Here is a 19,214-nt window from a genome sequence, read left to right on the forward strand (position 1 = left end):
TTTAAATAGATATAAAGCTTTACGATCTAACATCGTTGTTATTGTCGTTATCATTATATTTACGGACTGTAGTTTGTTAGAATATGAGAAGCATTTATCTCGAGAGAACAGAAAGTGAACTATGCCTGTAGGTGTATCTGACGATAAAGCTGAAGTACAGGAAAAGTTGATTTCTTCGCAATGAAAATTAACCTTTGTAACAAACCTACTTAAACAATTTTGTTGGCTATAAAGAGCGCGAGCTCTCCTGCTTAAAAAGGAGACGAGATCTAATAGAAATCCGAGGTATCCGCAATTCGAATTGCGTTGCAATTTCGGGGCTATTTACAATGTCGTTAAGCATCTCAGGAATAAAAAGTAAATCGACTATTAACGTCGACGTTCGAGCGTCACAAGGTTTAAACGGTTTAAGATCAGAGAAACCGATGTCGACACTAAGACTGATTAGTACGAGATCCACATTTCAAGTTAAAATTTGACGAAATTCGGATTGTTAAAGAAAGAGAAAACTAAATCTATAAAATATTACCACAAAAGTTAAGTAAAAAGTCTAGTTGAAATGAACCGATGAAATTAAGCTGTTTACATAACGAAAAAGCTTATCTATGTAGCGAAAAAAGAGGGAAGTATGTGTACACAAGATCACTAACCGAATCACTATACCAAGAGATGCTTGATGAATTGCAATCGCCAATTAGAAATAGGTAAATGCACGGCGGAAAGGAAAAGAATCTTCGACCGATCTAGCATGCGCTGCATATAAATTCAAGTCACTGGAGCAAAAATACCGAACACTGGATCTCTACAAAAAACAAATGAACAATGACTTATGAACAGCAATCAACATATGACTCATGCGAAAATCGCTTGTAGTCGAGTTTCCGTCGAATCTATGGATATTATAATTGTGCAAGTCAAACTCTGAGTTAGCAATACCTTCGCATAATCAAGTTTCAACAAGTACAGTTATCATGACGAAGAAGGAATAGTCAGCCTCAATGTGTTAAGTTTAGATGTTAAACCTCTACTTGAAATGCTGGAAATTTCCGACTTTATTTAAGTTTGCCATCGGCAATAATGTTCAAGATCATTCTCTCAGGCAGATAAAATGCTTTCTAACTTCTAACTGAAGATTTCACGAAAACCGTTCATGAGCTGAACGTTGCTGGGATCCAGCGAGAGAGAGAGAGAGAGAGAGAGAGAGAGAGAGAGAGAGAGAGAGAGATCTGGATGAATTTGAATCGACAGGTGATTTGCAATCTGAAAATTGATCATCGTGCTACCGATGACCAGTCCTGGCAACTATAATGAGACGCACTGCCACAAGAAACCCAAGTCACTGAATTAACACTTTTGTAATACATCCCTTACAAATGTTCATAGTATCCAAGCGTATCCAAGATGCAGTAATATAATAGATATAATATAATATAATACAATAAGTAGAAGTAAGTAAAGAAACATAAAAACAGAAAAATATCGCAGACGGTAAAACGGGCGACTGACACTATACCGACTCGATTCGAAAGACAATACAAAAATACGACTGACACTTTTGGCGAATGATCGAAAACTTGTTATATATATAATTAAAATATAGTAGATCTCCGTTTATATGAAGTTGATTTATTTGAAAGAAATTTTAATTAATGGCTGGTTAAACGAACTATGTATTCTATTACATCAACTCCAATTACATGTCTGCAATTGTAAACTATTTGCCCCCCGACAAATTCATATAAACGGAATTCTATTACGAGGTATTGAGTTTCAAATGAAAAGTGAAAAATTTTTCTTTCAGATATGCATCAAGACCCACTAGCTTCGGTATCGCAGCAACAAGAAGCGCAACATCCTCACCCTATGCATCACGCAAACTCCCCATCGAACCTGCAGCAACACAGTCCCCAAACCGCTCAACAGAAACACCAGCACTCCCCTCATCTACTAGATCATTCGACGCCTCCATCGAACCTGCCACAACCGCAGCCACAACCACAGACACAAGCTCAACAACAGCAAGCACCACCGCAGCAGCAGCAACAACACAGTCCCCAAAGTAACCAACAGAACAGACCTTACTCCACTTCGTCGAGTTCCTGTTGCAGCACAGACGCCATGGACACTCATTTACCGAATGCTCTGAGCGTATACTCCGTACCACACAGTTATCATCCTTACTACCATCACTATATGCCTGACTCGGCGCCGTCTAATTTAAACGAAGTCGGTGGCGTGATCATGCACCCTAATTGCAGTCTCAACAACGAGACTCACCAAGCAACCGCAAGTACCAGTGCTTCCAGCAACGTTCAACATTACGAATCTTCGTACCAACCGCATTTGAGTCACTATAATACTAATAATAATCCTGCGAAGCATTCCTATCATCATCAAGAAGCAACGCCAGCCAGTTACACCAGTGTGATCGTAGACTCGCAGCAATATAGTCCAAGCTCAGTGCAAGACCTGATTCACTATCAACATCATTACGAAGCACATCATCAGTTCGTTCACTGACACGAACTAGACGCGGCTTGCGCATAGCACGTCGATACCAACTGTAACAACGAGTCGTGCTATTGTGATACGTTCTCTAGTGGGACAAACAACGATTTCCTGCAAGAACGCTCGAATATCGATAATTCGAGGATAATGGTGAACGATGAACGCGAACAGGTTGTTCAATGGAAGGCTAAGATTTGGTGCGTTCGACCATCGGAAATATGGAAGATTATTTCGGGCGGAGGATACAGTGAAAAATCGTGAAAAACTCCAAGTGAAATCAGCATGTCGAGTGAATCACGAGGAAATATATAGTAGAAATATTAGGAATATTAAAAATGTCGCTGAATATACTGCCGAATTTGCGTAAGACTCTAACGAGAATAGCTGTACAGTTGATATATTTAAGAAGATGGTAATCGTTTAAGGATTTGCAATCCCGAAGGTTTACTATATCGTATTGTAGCATATTGAGTGACGATCTGTTGTGAAATTCGCTGGTCATTAGGTCTGTTATACTTTATTCACATATCACTGAAGCTTCTTGTTTGAAGAATATGCACCTTGTGGCAATTGCGTTGAATAATTGCTTCGGGATTAATATAAGTTAAGCTTCGGATATTCTATAGTGGGTGGTTACGTTCACGTGGTAAATGCGATTTTCATTTTGTAAGAATTGTAAGAACACCTCTTAACATATTCATCTCTTTCTCTTCCACCACTTAAGCGTTTATTTAGACGTAAACCAATCTAATCGATCGCTAATGACGTTCGTCGACATTAGCTAAGATAACGATTTCGATCGTGTATTTAACGAAGATTTCGATTCAAATGCTAATGAGATTTTTAATCGAACGGACTTATCGTAGAAAAAACAGACGGATTCGAATTGACGATTCGAGAAAATGTTCGAATCAGCCAAATTCAAGATAACATTAACGGGCGAAAAAATTCAATCTAAACAGAACAGAATCTAATTCAATCTAACAGAAAAAGAAAAGAATTTCTGCGAATTACACGCTGGACGTGAACAGCTAAAATTCTTCTCAAACTCGAGATGCCTGAGGTGGGAAATAACGCGATTGTGTCTATGGATGAGTGATTTTATACGATTTAATTACACGAAATGTTCTGTAAAAGTACTAACCCTAGCATTTATTCGCCAATAGGAAATTACAAGCGTGTAACTGTATATAAAGTGAAAAGTGAGGAGGAGATCGGAGGAGAACCGAACGAATAGCGCGAGATACATACTTAATTTGTAGACATGTACATTACATAGTCGTTCATAGCTGGTCGAAACTCTTATATATAAATACAGTAGATATTTCTTAGGTAGACCCGAAGACTGACCGGTGTTTGTACCAACCGACCAAAGAAACACACCCTCCTTCGTATTAGAAGAGAAAACAAAGGTACAAATATCACCGTTGTTATATCTTAAACCGCATTTATTTAAATATCGCGCGCATCTCCAAAACCCAATACTTAATAAATATGACCATAGAGTATTCTGGCGATCCCAGTTACATCTTAATCATCGAAGTATTTTATTATCGAACTTCTATACTATAGTAACCTTAGGAGTTGCTCGAGGCAGCCACGTTAGCACCCCGAGACTAAATCACATGTATAATACACATGTACACATTGCCAATTGCGAACTACTATTATTTATAATCGATGTAAATTAAAGAATCGAAGGTATTGTTTGGTAGTTGGGGTGATGATCACCGTGTTGTACGATACGTTACTATTGTAACCGTTGTAAATATTGTAAAAGTGATAGCGCGCGCGCTGCATACCTATTGCGAGAAAAATATAATCGATATTTTCCTCTGATGATCTTATTGCTGTTCTTTTTCTCTTATTTTCTTTTCGTACATAGATCCTCCTCTTTCAATCGATATATTTGTATTTAAATCTGCGTTTAAATCTATTTCAACGAATAAAAACTTCAAATTTTGTTCTCTCTCGTCACGATTGGAATTATTGTATCTCGAAAGTAACGAGCAATTGAAATAAATCAATAAACGAATCGAGCTATTCTTGAAGCGAATTATTCGATGTTAGAAAGATAATAGAAATGTTCCTGTTTTTTCTTTTTTTCAATTGATTAAAAAAGCTTTATCGAATGCATTGAATAAATTCATTACACGAAACTATTGGAATAAATCATCGTTTTCGGATAATTTGATATTTTATCGATGACGGTTTCCCCTTTACTGTGGGGATTTCCCATGACGTTCAATTCTGTTCCCTAAGGTACCTGTGAAAGGTAAATAACATAATGGACATCGTGACATTTCTCCTTTTCACTAAATTTTCAGAAATTAAGCCGAAACATGTGGACACCCCGTGAATATCCCATGAAATATCTTAAACAAATGATTCGCATTTATCTTGGGTTCAAGATTGTAATTCTTCTTCTTCCACTTATAATTCAGGGATAAAAGATGTTTTCTGATGTTTAGAAAAAGACTATTATTCCTAACAAAATCAATGGTAATTTTCAAAATACAAAAATAAACACTATAAGATTACTAAAAAAAAAAAGAAAACAAATAAAGACGCTATTAAGAGAGAGTGACGAAAGCTAATATTAAATTGTAAAAACTGCGACGATAAAATTGTGAAACTATAAAAGAAAGTCTTTAAAAAGATGTATGAAGAACGTTGCGAGAATTTTTTAACCAAAGTTAAATATTTTATAATTTTATACAATTTTTTATGCAATCGTACAATTTATATCATCGAGGAAAACTCAGCATTCTGAAGAGATCGTTGATTATCCCACGACAAAGGCGAAGGATCGGCTGGCAGCATCCGTTCCCGGATCCCCCCGAATGAAATAGAAGAAAACAACGATCCTGTTTTTCTCCGGCGTTCGCCCAATTGTCACTACACCGGCACGAACAATAAATTAATTGTGCCATGTACGATTCTTGGGTTAGCTTTCGGTGGTCGCGTGCTTGCCTGCATGGGGTCGCTCATGAAGGGAGGCACGTGCCTCTTTATAATCGCCGTCAGTCTCGGCTCCGCTATTAGAGTCTAAAAAGACAGGTTTCACGGGAGGAGTCACTAATTTTTCTATTCGAGAACAGAATCACACTGTGTTCGTGCGATTCGAAAGTCGACTTGGCACTGTGAGAACTGGAGAAATTAAGAAATCTCTTTTGAAGCGTATTCGAAACTTCAATTCTGTAAGGACCGTGGATATAAAAAATTTCAAGCAAAATATTGAGAAATTTATCCTCGCCCGAAGGAAGCATCGACAAATTAAACAATTAGTCAACTAAAAATATTACGTTTCTAATAAAATTATAATTAACTTGGAAGAATCCAATGACGAAACCTCACACTGTCAATTTACGCGACTTTCGACGACTCTAAATCTACACATATTGGAACAGCTGCTGATACTTGATATAAATTGAATACTTTTCTCTGTTCTTAAATACTAATTATTTCGTTACGAATCAATCCAAACGTAACATCCATTGCATGTCACATGGATCGTAGATCCAAAAAGAACAACAGGATTAACCAAAGTAAAACTTGTTAGTCTTTTCCAATGAATGTAACGAGTAAGTATCGTGATGCTTATAAACATCGATGTATCTCGTAACCAAGTGATTGCTTCCCAGATATCAATCAACAACCTGCACGTCATCGTACGTTACACGAAATCCACCCTTCTGTGAAAATGATCGTATCGGGTGTTCGAACAGGTCAGGTGAGCGATCGGTGGCATTTACACGATTCTGGTTCGACATGCGTGGACAGGTCCATGAATATACATCAGCCGTGAGATTGGTGTAACAAGGACACAGTGATTAAGGGTGTTCGCGTTTACAAGGGCCGCTATTATCGAACGTGTGCGATTGGAACGACGATCGCACCGAAGGAGGGCGAGCCGCGTGCGCCTCGTTAAATTCTTCGGCCAGCGAATCTGACGCAGTCACGATCCTGTGAAATTGCGCGATCACCCGTCGCGGACGCGACCCATTCCCGACAGCGACGTCCCGACGCTGACCGCGATTAAGCCGACGATCAGAGGAAGGAAGGTCGAAGGCGCCTTAATTTGACGAGAATCGAGAGACGTGTGATCGACATCGGCTACATGATCGTGAAAATCGGAGTTTCTTATTCGACGTGTCGGAAACGTTTGAAACGTAACAATGAATAAAATGATGGTAATTTAAGTAGATCGATCAAATTTTTGCAGGATTATCTCGAACGAAGGGAGCGGCTTTTTTGTAGCTAATCGTTTTTGCAACGATAGAAAAATTAATGGATCTACTTGAGATAATTTATAGGATTTTTTAAATAGGTGACATACGATGCGAAGAATATTCGTTTTGTTTCTTTCTTTTCTTTTTTTTTTTTATGTAGTACAAAGTCAAAATATCTGACAAGATGGTGGGATAAGAAGATTACGTATTTAATTGGACAGAGAATAAAAATCTAGGTTCGTGCGAAACAGATGGAAACTGAAAATTCAATAATCGATTATACAGACATTGAAGACAGATTTCGAACGGATTACGTTTTCCACGACACGTGCAATGAGTCTTGTTATGTTTCGCTGGAAAACGAAAGAAAATATTGCACGTGGCGATCGAATGCACGAAGAATAACATATGTCTCGTGACATGGTTTACGAGCGACACGACGAAACTGACCATAATCCAGTCCGATTAGGAGCATAAACGCGGATTCACGGGGTGCGGTTAAACTAAACACTCGACAAGTTGCGTGTTCCGGTGAAAGCACTTATATAGGTATATCCAAATACAGAGGGTGTGATATTCCCTTATTATTAAGGGGAGAGCTTTAGCAGCATACTCCGCTATAATCTTTATTTCAATCTCCACCCTAAACAAAGACCATAAAGTTATAGTTCAATTCAAGAAATTATTTTAAAAATAAATTCTACATCGATTTAACTCTGCAAAACGCTGCATACTACGTTATTATAGATCCTTCTAGAAACGAAACTATAATCTAAATTTCGTTATAGCGGCCATTATGGAATCCGACAGATTCTCGACGATATCTTAGGATAAACTCGCGCAGTGAAATATTTCCCAAAGTATGGTAGCTGATCTCTGTGGTAGTATGCCACCGGTTAAGGATAGTTTCCATGCACGCATAGTAGACAGGAGATGCGTGTAACGCATACAAGGAAAAACGGACCGTGTGCGCGCCTTGTACATCTGGCATGTAGGTAAGACCAGATGGCGCTTTCGCGGATACTCGTATACATATAGAAGCACGCAGTATACGCGCGAAACACACGCACACATAGATAGATAGCAGAGCGTACGTACACGGGGGCGGTTGGGCCTGTGCGCAATCAAGGCGAAGGGGTGCTTTAGCAGAATCGCCCCACGGTTACCAGGGCGACGGCACGTAACGCCGCCCACAACCCTCAGGCTGTCTTGTCCGATGTGTTTGCTCGATGATTTTATACCAATTACGGCCTATCCCCATGCTATTGCCTACTCCCCGTAGCATCGTCTGTATCCCAACCTACATCCTCATCGCCACCCACATCGACGTTGTTACGTATATCGGTCGGAAGGTGTTCCACTTCCGTTCTAAAAAGAAATACGCAAGTAACTACCTGATGCAACCACTTACATATATGGAGTCGTAGATGTTCGCGGTTAACATGCACCTGCGACCGTCTCGTGACGCATCCTGTAGAATTCGTAGAATTTCTGCTTAGATGGTAAACATCCTGGAACGTTCGATAATTTATTTTTGGTTCTTCTAAACTTTTGTTTTTCGCTCTTAAAAACATTTGTTTCATTCTAAATGACGTTGAGATGTCAACAATATGAGTCACTGTTGTTAAGTGTCAAACCTGACTACTTTAGTGCCCCCTGGTTGTCGATACAGATTTTATTAATCGATTCTTTTCGCGATTCGAGTGGGAGTTAAGTATGTATCGGTAGGCCTCGAGGGATCGGAATACCGGAGTGGTGTTCAATTTCTGAGGTGATACCGGATCGCAAGGGAATAATTACCGGGACACACACGTTGCACGAGAGTTAAGTGGACATTAATGGAAATGCACGGTAAGAGGATTACGTGTGATTGGATGATAAATATAATGTATAATTTATTGATGAAATTCGATCCTAAATTGGAAGATATGTAATGCTTTTTGTATAAAATCGAATTTAATAGAGTCACGTGCGATATTTTTCCATGATTTTGTAAACATACAATCGAAAATATTAATTCGCTAAGGGAAAGCACTTAATAGTTTCTTATGTACTTATTAAAATGAATAATGTCAGATTTGGATTACTTTCGATTAAAAATTACAGATGTAAAATGGCAATGAATAGACAAAATAAGGAACGCAACAGTGTTTATTATGATTATTATACGTTACGAACATAATAGACGCTATTTTATGTAAAGGATCTTTGGAATTCAATCACTAATAACTACGTACTAGAAACGAAAAATAAACGACTGAAAGAAGAAAAAGACGAAAGCGAAATAGTGGAGAATAGTAAACAATTCTAGTAATAATTTAAATTGAATTATGCGATACATTGCAATAGATTATATTTACATCTATTCTGATTTTTAATTCTTATCATCGTGAGCAAATTCCCTGAGTGACTAATGCGTATAGCGTAATCTATCGGTAATCGAATGTACTATTTCGAGATAGCTGAATTTTTAGCGAGACGTTATCATTTATAGATAAAAAAATTTATAGATAACTCTATACGTTTATACATCGTTCGTATTATTTTCCATTAACTATTCCATACTTCATAAAAAATACGTTTCTACTTCTAATTTGATCATATAACAAAAACGATATTATATATAGTTAAATATATATATACATAAATGAATTTTATGGCAGATGGTAATTAAATTCAAATGTAACAGAACAACACCTCTGTTAACATTCGTAGACACTCGTACTTAACATTCGATACAAGAGTATAATTAATTAATAACATCAAATTAATCCATCTTTTGTATTTTCCAAAGTCACGCACTCGATGAATTGTTTATACTTATGGTTTTATGTCAAAATTTTGACCGTGCCTCGAGATAAGTGCCAGATTGATCCCTCTTCATTCTGTAATCATCGTCAATGTTTTCGGAACCGCTATACATCGAAAATCCTCGACGCGATAGCAATTCTCCTGGCACAATTGTAGGATTCGTGTAACAATAGTCCGCTATCATGTTCTGTCTGTTCGGATGATTGAACCTGAACAATTTTTGTCAATTTAATAACATAAATATTACTGGGTGCGAAAAAATATAATATAAAAGTAATTATAATTTTATTCGAGAGATATTTCAAATATAGTTTAGAAGCAAGTATACTTTAGAAAGTCGAGAAAATAATTATAAAAAAAGGAATCTGGTCGCGTGCAAGACGTTTTAATTCCCGTATCCATTTCACATTCTTTTACCAAGATAAGCTAAACAATCGTGTCGCGCGCAGCAAAGATACGGTATCAATGCCGTACTGAGTCACGAATTAATATTTCTTTTCGCTCGCACGTCTCCGTAAAACCGCGATTCGCCAATCATATTTGAACGTTTAGAATCTTACGTAAATCTTACATGATTTATTCGGATTCCTAGTTCGTCGAGAACGTGGCCCGTCCCAAAAAAACGAAACGTTGGCTATGTCACTAAATATCCATCGAGTTCAATCAGAAAACCCGTTCAATTAAAATACATTTAATTTAAATTATTCAACGAGCAAAGCCTGCTGTACATTTAGTTTAGTTTTTTTTTTCTTTTTTCCATTTAAGCAAAGCTCGACAGCGTTTAAATACAAAAAATTAAAAGCAGAAATCGGGAATGGATTTTGCACACACCAACGAAGAGAAAGAAAGTGCTACCTTTCGCAGGAAAGTACTCACCCATCTTTCGATAATCGATTCACTTTGACAAACAGTACGAACACTAAAACGAAGAGCAGCAACAGAGCACCACCAACAATACCGGCTGCTATAGCAAAATACAGCAACAAGTCATTGGTTTCCTGGAAAATCAAACATCTAGATTTAGACCTGTACTGATAAGAAATTTCATCATTTCGACAGCGGTATCTATTTTTTTAAATTCCGAAGTATCGCTTTTAGTAGTTTATCTAGTAATATGATCGTTTGCTTTAAAGGGAAAATTTCTTAAAGCAGTAGCCAACCGAATGAACGATCGACCGAACGTATAACGAATTCCTCTTTACGTGAAAGACTCTCGCGGTTCGAAATGTGCCAATAGAGCGAGGGCGTAACAAAGATGGACATAGTGAGAATGCAAGAATGTGAAAGAATCTTTGTCACGCACGGTTGCTTTGCACTTCCTCGAGGCGTTATTTCGCAACCTGCGTTTAACGCGTCAGATGTCAAGACGCCATAAAACTTGATAAACATATTGGATGCAAACAGGAAGTTTATGAATCGCGGATACGTTCCGCCATATGAAACGTTCGAGGCGGCATGAATGAAGTGATGCATATGCTGTCACCGAATGGTATTATTCTACGCTGAATACAGTAGAATTGTAAATGTTCGCAGTGAATCACTTTCATCGCATAATTCCAGTGATTCTTCTTACGCCAGTTCAACCTTGAAGATACATAGTTGCATCTCTAATAGGGAACCGCTCGAGTGGTTGTAATTAGTATTACAAAACAAGCTTTATTACAAGTCCGTGATTAGCCTTGTTTCATGTGAAATTTCACGGAGCGTTAATGCATAGGTGATAAGGAACAATGATTGTTTAATTTAATTAGCTATCTATGAACACAAAATCATATTAAACAGTATTTTATCGTTCCATCGAAACGATACCTAATCACGGAACAATTACTCGGAATGAGTCGGTAAATGAGCAGTCTTCTAATCATTGTAATTGTAAGACGAGCGGTAACCTTGATATATATGTATACTTGTATTAAAATGAAACTATGTCGCACGGTTTGTACATATTAGCTGAAACACGATTTTTGGGCAGAGCCCGTGACATTCTGACCTTAAGATTATTATAGAAATAATCCATAGGAAAAGTAGAATTGCGTGTACTTACCATGGTAAATATATTATAAACGGAGTAAAAGTGACACGGGATCTGTCTGGAGACAATACTGGACTGGCGCACACACAATCAAGATATACGATATCAACGCGTTATCGTGATCGATGCGATATCTGCGAAAATCTGGTGGTATTGTAAAATTCTCTTTCGGCGAAATCCTTTGCTGTTCGTACAAGATTTTTAAAAATATTATGTACAAGAGGGTACAACACAGTAGAGAAGGCAAAACTCAATGTCACCGATTATTTTTTCGCGAAACACAGCTAACGAGCCATAATCGTTCACGAAAAGCATGTTCAAAACGAAGAACGAATTTCTCGTGGTAAAAATCGGACGGCGTCATGGTGAAAACATGGAAGAGATAGCAGGATAATAACACAGTTGAAACTTTCAATTACAAGATGGATTGCTTCACTAAGCCACGGACTTCTCTTAACGCCGACGCAAAACTCTATCGTTGCTCGATAGAGAAAAGGTATGTAGCTAGGTAAATAAACACTAATATACGATCGCGAACGAATACGAGAGTGAAGTAAAGTGTGTAACAGAGCCAGCAAAGCAATGCTGAATGCTGATAAACCCCTCCAGCCTACGGAAGGTGTACGTGTACACACGTGTGCGCGCGGCTGACTTTGCAAGGGCATCCGTGTCTTCCGCGTCTTCCTCTCAAGTCCCTACGTATTACAGCACGCACGTATTTACGTGGGTATCGTTCAATTTTTACATCGCAATCAAACGTCGATCTACCTCTGGAGACACGTAACACAAAAGACCGGCATACGTGAACAATGATCGTTTACTGAATACACCTGTCTGTGGAAACAACTATGTAAACATTATGGACGCAACTAACCCTTTCTAACACATTTGCAACCGACAACTTCACCTATCTCACGATAAAATGCTACAAGTTTTTAAAGATAAACATAAGAATTTAAAGTTCCCTTTTAAACATTATACATTATATTATTCATTACTATTAATTGAAATAATTACAGGAAATTTCCTTTTTTCAGAATCATTGGTAATTGATTTTCTTAAGCTTGCAGTAACCATAAGAAGAAATAGTAATACGTCAGCGGTCGTTAATGTGTTATTATATATAAGATTTTCCTGTTTTGGTATTTTATGTTTCATCTTCAACATTTAACAATAACTATGAAAATTATTTTCCTGTTGATTTCTAAATTAGGTTAAATTGTTTGAACAGTCCTTTGTTATGATACAAAAAGATCATGTTTTTTATTAAATAATTTTAATAAATAATTTTTATTTTCATTTTTTTTAATCAGGTAATCAAGATATTTTCATATGTACACTGATTGTTATTTTTTAAAAATTTTTACAAATATTTATTTCTAATGAATGCAATTAAATAATATATGTACATGAAAAAATATATGTACATATTATTAATATAAAAATGAGATTATGCGTCCATTTATATGTACATACATACAGTTAGTCAACTATTTTACAATATCTATACAATATCAATTAATGTTTCATTATTCAGAGACTTAGATTCATGCACAGATGATACCATTAACCATTGCAGCACATGAGGAAGCATCATACTCATACTTAAGTATAGATAATACGGAATGGGTTGCGTAGAACCAAAAGGACAAAACCATAAGCCTCTTCTCGTACCATCTCTTATATGATGACTTAAAAAACTTGCCAATATTATCCATGAATAGTAGCCGAGCTTTGGATAATTAAATACACTTGCGTAGAAACTAAGCATGATCCATATTGTTATAGGAAGAGTGGTGCAATGAAAGAATGGTCGTTTTTGTAAATGTGTAGCATCCTGTAAAAAGAAATAACAAAATTTAAATCTCAAACGTCATTGTCACAAATTACAAAAGGTTATGATGTTGCTTACACTTAACTTCCAACTGCATGCTGCGATAAAATGATCTACATCAATAAAAGACGACAAACAAAAGCTCCAGAAAATACTCGAAAAATTTTGGGCAAGAGACTTCTTTGATAAATTTAAGATAACTGCCCAAGTAAGTCCACCGACAATTGCGTGAGTGACATTGTCAAAAATCGCGCGTGTCGCAGCAGTCTTTCCATGTTTTAAACCTTGATCACCAATGAACGAACAGATACCTATAGCACCAGTCAGCACTACCCGTGAAAGAGTTTCTCTTTTTCCAAGAAACATTACAACAAGACTCTTAAAACTGATGTTAAATTCCTTTTTATTAAATCCTTTGTTTGAAAAGTGACGCGAAAATTACGGTGTAAATATTATCTCGCCATTTTGAATGATCAATGCTTCGATATAGTGCATACACGATACACGTATAAGTACAATATCTCTCATTATACTATATTTCGACTAAATTTCTAGTTAACGAATCTAACATATTTCAAAATAAAGTTTATATTAATCAAACGGTTTGCACTGATTTCGTTTATAATTCTTTATTATATATTGTCTGATACTTTATTTTATGATTACTTAAATTTTATCTTGAGGTAAAAATTTTTTAAATGATATCGGATATGGGTCCATGCGAGATACTTCTTTGACTGGGGTGACATCGATCGAAATAAACTACACTAACATTCGAACTTTACTATCGAAAGTACGCTAATTTCGTAAATTGTGTTCTAGTGAAACAAAGTAAAAGAATACGATCATTTTCACTGGCACTACACGCTACATTCACTTATCACAATGGTAAATAGTCATTTTTTTCTGAATTAAAAATTGTTTCGAATATATGTTGTTTTGAAAATCGTGTACATATATCATATGGCATTTGTTCTGAACGAGTGTCATAACGGTTTAATTCATCGAAGTGTCGCGTGGTTTGTTAAGCACGTGTTGCTGCAATTTCCTTAAACTGTTTAATAAATAATAGTTGCAGGGTATCGTAAAGTAGTTGTATAAAGATAAGTCGGTAATAAAAATGTCGAATTTCAAGGTAATACTGATTCTACACGACTTCTTTAATAGTGATGGCGGCTCGATGTTTTTGTAGTGCTGTTGATTCAAACTGTTTGATTATCGCGTGTATACTTGAATTTACGAATATGATATAAATTTTAATATTCATTGTTTTTGAAATATTTATTTCAGCCACCTGATTCTAAAAGAGAGGAATTCAGAAAATATTTGGAAAGAGCAGGCGTTATGGATGCTCTTACAAAGGTGCTTGTGTCTTTATACGAAGAACCAGAAAAACCTGATGATGCTTTAGAGTATCCTTTTAATATATGAGTGGTTGAATAGGTTTATGTCACGAAAAAACCAGTAGTTACCTGTATGTTTGATGTGCAATGTATTTCCTGAATTGTATTGTAGATACATTCGTCAAAATTTAGGAGGTATCACGGAAGTTGACATTGAAGTACAAACATTAAAGAAAGAACTGGAAGAAGCTAAAGCCAAGATCACAGAGTTAAAGGCAAAATTGGTGAAATATGAAGTAGACGAAGAAGCAGAATAATTTAACTACAAAGTTTTAGACAATAATAGAATACTAGTCCGTACTGGACACTGACTTTCACAGAAAGTCAGACTGACTATGTGCCTTAAAATAGATATAGAAAATCACTTTCTAAGACAATTTAAAACATAAGATAAATTAAGTTTGACTCTTGCAAAAATTCCATTAGTCATAAGTCTATTTCTTAATCATGTTCATAAAAGTATATAGTGATACCTTTTATATTTCTTTTTTAACCAAATTAAACGTGGTTACATAGAACGTAGTTCATAATCAAAGTATACAAGCAGGATGATAAATTAGAAAGTAATGTTCAAATTAAATTTTGATTTATGTGATATTTCAAATAATAAACATAATGTATTATTTTGTTTTTTTATAAAAGTTGTATATTTTGTTGCAAAAGTATTAAAATATAAATTTAATTAAGTTTAATATAATAAATATGGTAATAGATCTTTCTGTAAGTACACAAAACAACATTATTAAGTTAGAATTCAGATGTATTTGTGACAATATACATAAATATTGGTGTATCTAGCTTATAACCTAAATGTGTAGTATTTGAGTCCTTTATTCCATTGACAGTTTCCAACAGTACTTTTTATTCCCAGGCTCTTTCCATTTGACAATGTAAGTAACCTTAAAAAAAGGAAAAGAAAAAAGGAGAATTAAGACTATTATATATTATTAAAAAGTATACAAAATATATATATATATATATATATATATATAATAAATAACACATGTGATTTTGTTCGATATTTATTTCATCTGTATAATTACCCTTGGAGTTTTAGGCATTTGTCGCGTGCAAATTGAATTTATTAAAAAAAGACAGCCTTCATGTTGGTTTAGCAGCTTGCCTGCGTTTTACTTCCCAATTATAAATACGTGCCATATTAACTTCTGTTGTAGTAAATTGATCTCTTACAAAATCCAAATCATGTTCAACATAACCTAGATTTCTTTTTGCTGCTTCAATATTTTTTGTTAACATCTCTTGAGCATCATCTAAAGTATATTCTAACATAACATTAGCTCCTAACCACAAGCACACTTTATCAGTAGGAGGAATAACAGCCTTTGCATAAACTTGTTCCGATAATAAAAATTGTGTCTCTAATTCTTTGCTCTTGTTCTTCTCTTGCTGCAATTTTTTAATCATTTCTAATGATCGCTCTAGATCTGGAATCTGAGCTTTCAGACGTCTTCTTTTATTGAATAAATTATATTCCATAAATTTATATTTCCCATGGTTCTCGTCCAACATCTGCAGTACTTTGTCTGCCGATTCATTTTCAGGTCTTGCCATAAAAGCGTCGACATCGTCCTACGTTTAAAATATTTAACGTGAAATAAAAATACGTGTATTTTTTCGAATTCAAACATCGTGTCGTTTTTGTGACCATATACGGTTAGCGTGCCGAGAAAGTGTGTATATCCCATGTATTTTTATAGATTATGCAAATGAGCAAAGATTCATTTAACAAATAGAGAGATTAAAAAATGTTTATTGCTGTTTTTTTATGAAAATTTCATAGAATTTACTTTATAGAATTTCATAAAAATGATTAATAGCCATGAGGATTACTTCTTTGTAAAAATATTCTTCGTAATACAATATAATATAAATACACGGAATTTACATATCGGTATTAATTTCATAACAATATAGTATGTAAAACTTTTGTTAGAATAATATACTTACTACAAATTCGGCCTCCGGTATTCCTGCGTACGACTTTTTCTCTTTATCCAGCCCAACGTCCGCTTTATTTTCACCGTCTTCCATCTTGAATTACCATATAAATTTTCATGACATACGACAGGTTTACATGAAGATTCCTAATATAATACGAACCTCCATTTTAGTTACAAATTTAACGAATAAATAATCATAGAGTATTTTATATATTATATTCAGTATAAAAGTTTATTAACAAATAGAAGTTAAATATAGTCTTCTGTAAAATATACATATACATATATATAAGTATGCGTTACACACATCTAAATCGAAGCTGGAGGCAAAGAGGTGGTGCTCTCTTCTGGTAAGCTGAGATATAAGATACTATCTATGTATTATTTATTCTATGTTGGTAGTAATTACAAATTCCATGTATGTACACACAAAATTGGAGTAAAGAATTTTCCGATAAAAAAGCTAAGTAACACACGAAGCATTGATAAGTAGCATAGGCACTCGCAAAACAAAATTTTCAAAGAACAACAAAATGCATAAGATAAAATAAATGTATATATAAATAGGGTCGTTAATATTAGTCTGTCATGATAAAAATATACGTTATCAAATTACGATAAGTTTTCGAATATTATATTGTAAATAAGTATCGCGTATAATTGAAACAGCGGGAAACAAGCGAATGAGTACTAGAAATATAGGTGTTACTTTCGATCACGTGTTACAGAAGTATTGAATCGCAATTAATTTCCGATAAAGATAACAATTATCTTTAGGAAGCATTGGAAGCCACATGGGATTGGTTATATCGAACTTTGTTCCGTAGACGTTTGCATGTTTTATATTAATTACGAATTATTACTTTAATCGTAAAAATTTCCCTCTTTTGTATGTAAGCTACGTGTAAATTGGCAGCAATCTTAAGTAACTTTACATAGATATTCAATAATATACACATATCAGGGGTCAGCATAACATGGACAAAATATATTCTAAGAACTTTTTATTCTATATTTTATTATCAGCACGTTCTGATTGTTAAATAGCTTTTTCCTAATAAATGACGAGTCAAACACCAGTGAATATATAACAAAAAGAACTACAAACCACGATGAACACTCATTTTTTACTTCCTTTTTAAAAATATGAAATTTAAAGTACGAAATATAATAATTACGCGTACAATAATTTTTTTATTTCCACTCCATGCATATGTGAAGAGATTTTTTCAAGAAAACTTAAAGAAGTTTTTATTGCTACATGGAAGATTGTCTTTTCGTTTCTCGTACAACACCAAAAATTTTCGTCCTTTTAGTAGCTGTTTTTTTCTGGCCTATTCTTCCAACGTATGGCCGGGTAGAATCTAAATTATCCGTGCACCCGCACCCCGTATATCAAAGCACGGACAGACAAACCGACACTACATGTACGATTGACGCGGGGCGCATTCCTCCTCTTTGATACACTTTATTGGTCTAATAGAGCCGAATTGTTGCCGTATCGTGTAAAGCAGGGTAAGCATCGAGCTAGTCGTCTAGACATCTTACAAGAAGCTTCTCCTTTTGTACGATAATCATGTTGCATGTAAAACAAACGATGGACCACGAGCACGTGTGAATTAGGTCGCACTTGATACACATCGGCAAACATGGTTTTCTGTAATCACTTTGTTAATAAATCTCCGTTAAACAAAGTAGCAAAGTAAATATTTCTTTAAAATCATTGCTCCTACTAGGAAATTATATTAAAATATTTTTTGTTTCAAGATTCACATCTGTTGTTTCTAGTTTTGAGAATTATAATTTATCACTCCGCTTTTTAAAAAGAAACAAACACGACAGGAGATTACGTGAAATTATTTTGCAATTTCATCCTTTTAATCCCTCGATTTTGTATTATCGTTTACCAATTTTATCGTAACCTTCGGATCATCGAGACAATGTTTTGCTCTTGATCGAGCTAAATTGGTTCTAATCGCGTCGCGAAGTAACGAGGTCTGTATCTACAGTTGCAGAATAATGTCAACTTTCTCGTTGAGCACGAGCGTAGGATTAGCAGGCTAGGACAGATTAAGGATGTAACATTTGTTGTAGGCGCATAGATCACGATGATGACCCGTAACGAGTACGTGTCGAGCGACAGGGCGATCATATGGGTACGGGGTACACCAAACAGGAGTGATCCGAGTGAGCGAGTGACTGAGTGAGTTGGAGGTCGGAGGAGTATATTGGCCATTTCCGCAGGAAGCCCTAGGTAACCTGTAACCGCCATTGAGGTTGGAACTAACGTGCCACAGATCGCTGTCGTTTCATAACAAACTGTTCTGAATTCGCTTGCTTGTAATCTCGTCGCGTTAATCGATTGGTCTTTGCTTTCCAGTGTAGAACCTGAATCTTTCCTTTGAGTTTTCAATTCTTCCATTTGACGGCGAT

The 19,214-nt window shown here is 35.6% G+C and overlaps 4 protein-coding genes and 1 long non-coding RNA gene across 11 annotated transcripts in view; 3 read left to right on the forward strand and 2 right to left on the reverse strand.

Moving 5' to 3' along the window:
• sim (bHLH transcription factor single-minded) overlaps positions 1 to 4,547 on the forward strand; it is a 31,251-nt gene extending 26,704 nt beyond the window's left edge. For all 6 annotated transcript variants that reach the window (XM_069118253.1, XM_069118254.1, XM_069118256.1 and 3 more), the window contains one exon: positions 1,802 to 4,547. In XM_069118253.1, coding sequence (XP_068974354.1) covers positions 1,802 to 2,520 — 719 coding nt within the window. In that variant the 3' untranslated portion in view covers positions 2,521 to 4,547. The remainder of the gene's footprint in view (positions 1 to 1,801) is intronic.
• A 3,918-nt stretch (positions 4,548 to 8,465) lies between these two features.
• Positions 8,466 to 12,816, forward strand: LOC138182423 (uncharacterized). The gene is made up of 4 exons (XR_011173781.1): positions 8,466 to 8,591; positions 10,317 to 10,612; positions 10,685 to 12,079; positions 12,153 to 12,816. It is a non-coding gene; the product is annotated as an uncharacterized LOC138182423 (long non-coding RNA).
• A 26-nt stretch (positions 12,817 to 12,842) lies between these two features.
• Positions 12,843 to 13,928, reverse strand: LOC138182420 (transmembrane protein 267). The gene is made up of 2 exons (XM_069118242.1): positions 13,496 to 13,928; positions 12,843 to 13,420 (listed from the first exon to the last, which is right to left on the reverse strand). Exons 1-2 carry the CDS (start codon positions 13,781 to 13,783, stop codon positions 13,088 to 13,090), a joined length of 621 nt encoding a protein of 206 aa, XP_068974343.1. The 5' UTR covers positions 13,784 to 13,928; the 3' UTR covers positions 12,843 to 13,087.
• A 226-nt stretch (positions 13,929 to 14,154) lies between these two features.
• LOC138182422 (c-Myc-binding protein) lies at positions 14,155 to 15,215 on the forward strand. Of its 2 annotated transcripts, none has more exons than XM_069118246.1 (3): positions 14,155 to 14,305; positions 14,708 to 14,829; positions 14,933 to 15,215. In XM_069118246.1, exons 1-3 carry the CDS (start codon positions 14,303 to 14,305, stop codon positions 15,075 to 15,077), a joined length of 270 nt encoding a protein of 89 aa, XP_068974347.1. In that variant the 5' UTR covers positions 14,155 to 14,302; the 3' UTR covers positions 15,078 to 15,215. The 2 variants fall into 2 exon arrangements, with proteins under 2 accessions (XP_068974347.1, XP_068974346.1); XM_069118245.1 differs by lacking the exon at positions 14,155 to 14,305 and adding an exon at positions 14,392 to 14,552.
• Positions 15,216 to 15,315: 100 nt separating this feature from the next.
• mgr (prefoldin subunit mgr) lies at positions 15,316 to 16,987 on the reverse strand. The gene is made up of 3 exons (XM_069118243.1): positions 16,789 to 16,987; positions 15,864 to 16,410; positions 15,316 to 15,719 (listed from the first exon to the last, which is right to left on the reverse strand). Exons 1-2 carry the CDS (start codon positions 16,870 to 16,872, stop codon positions 15,922 to 15,924), a joined length of 573 nt encoding a protein of 190 aa, XP_068974344.1. The 5' UTR covers positions 16,873 to 16,987; the 3' UTR covers positions 15,316 to 15,719; positions 15,864 to 15,921.
• Positions 16,988 to 19,214: the final 2,227 nt, after the last annotated feature.

This window comes from Bombus flavifrons, chromosome 8 (assembly GCF_040668555.2).
Source record: "Bombus flavifrons isolate JBK064 chromosome 8, iyBomFlav1_principal, whole genome shotgun sequence".
Lineage (NCBI taxonomy): Eukaryota > Metazoa > Arthropoda > Insecta > Hymenoptera > Apidae > Bombus > Bombus flavifrons.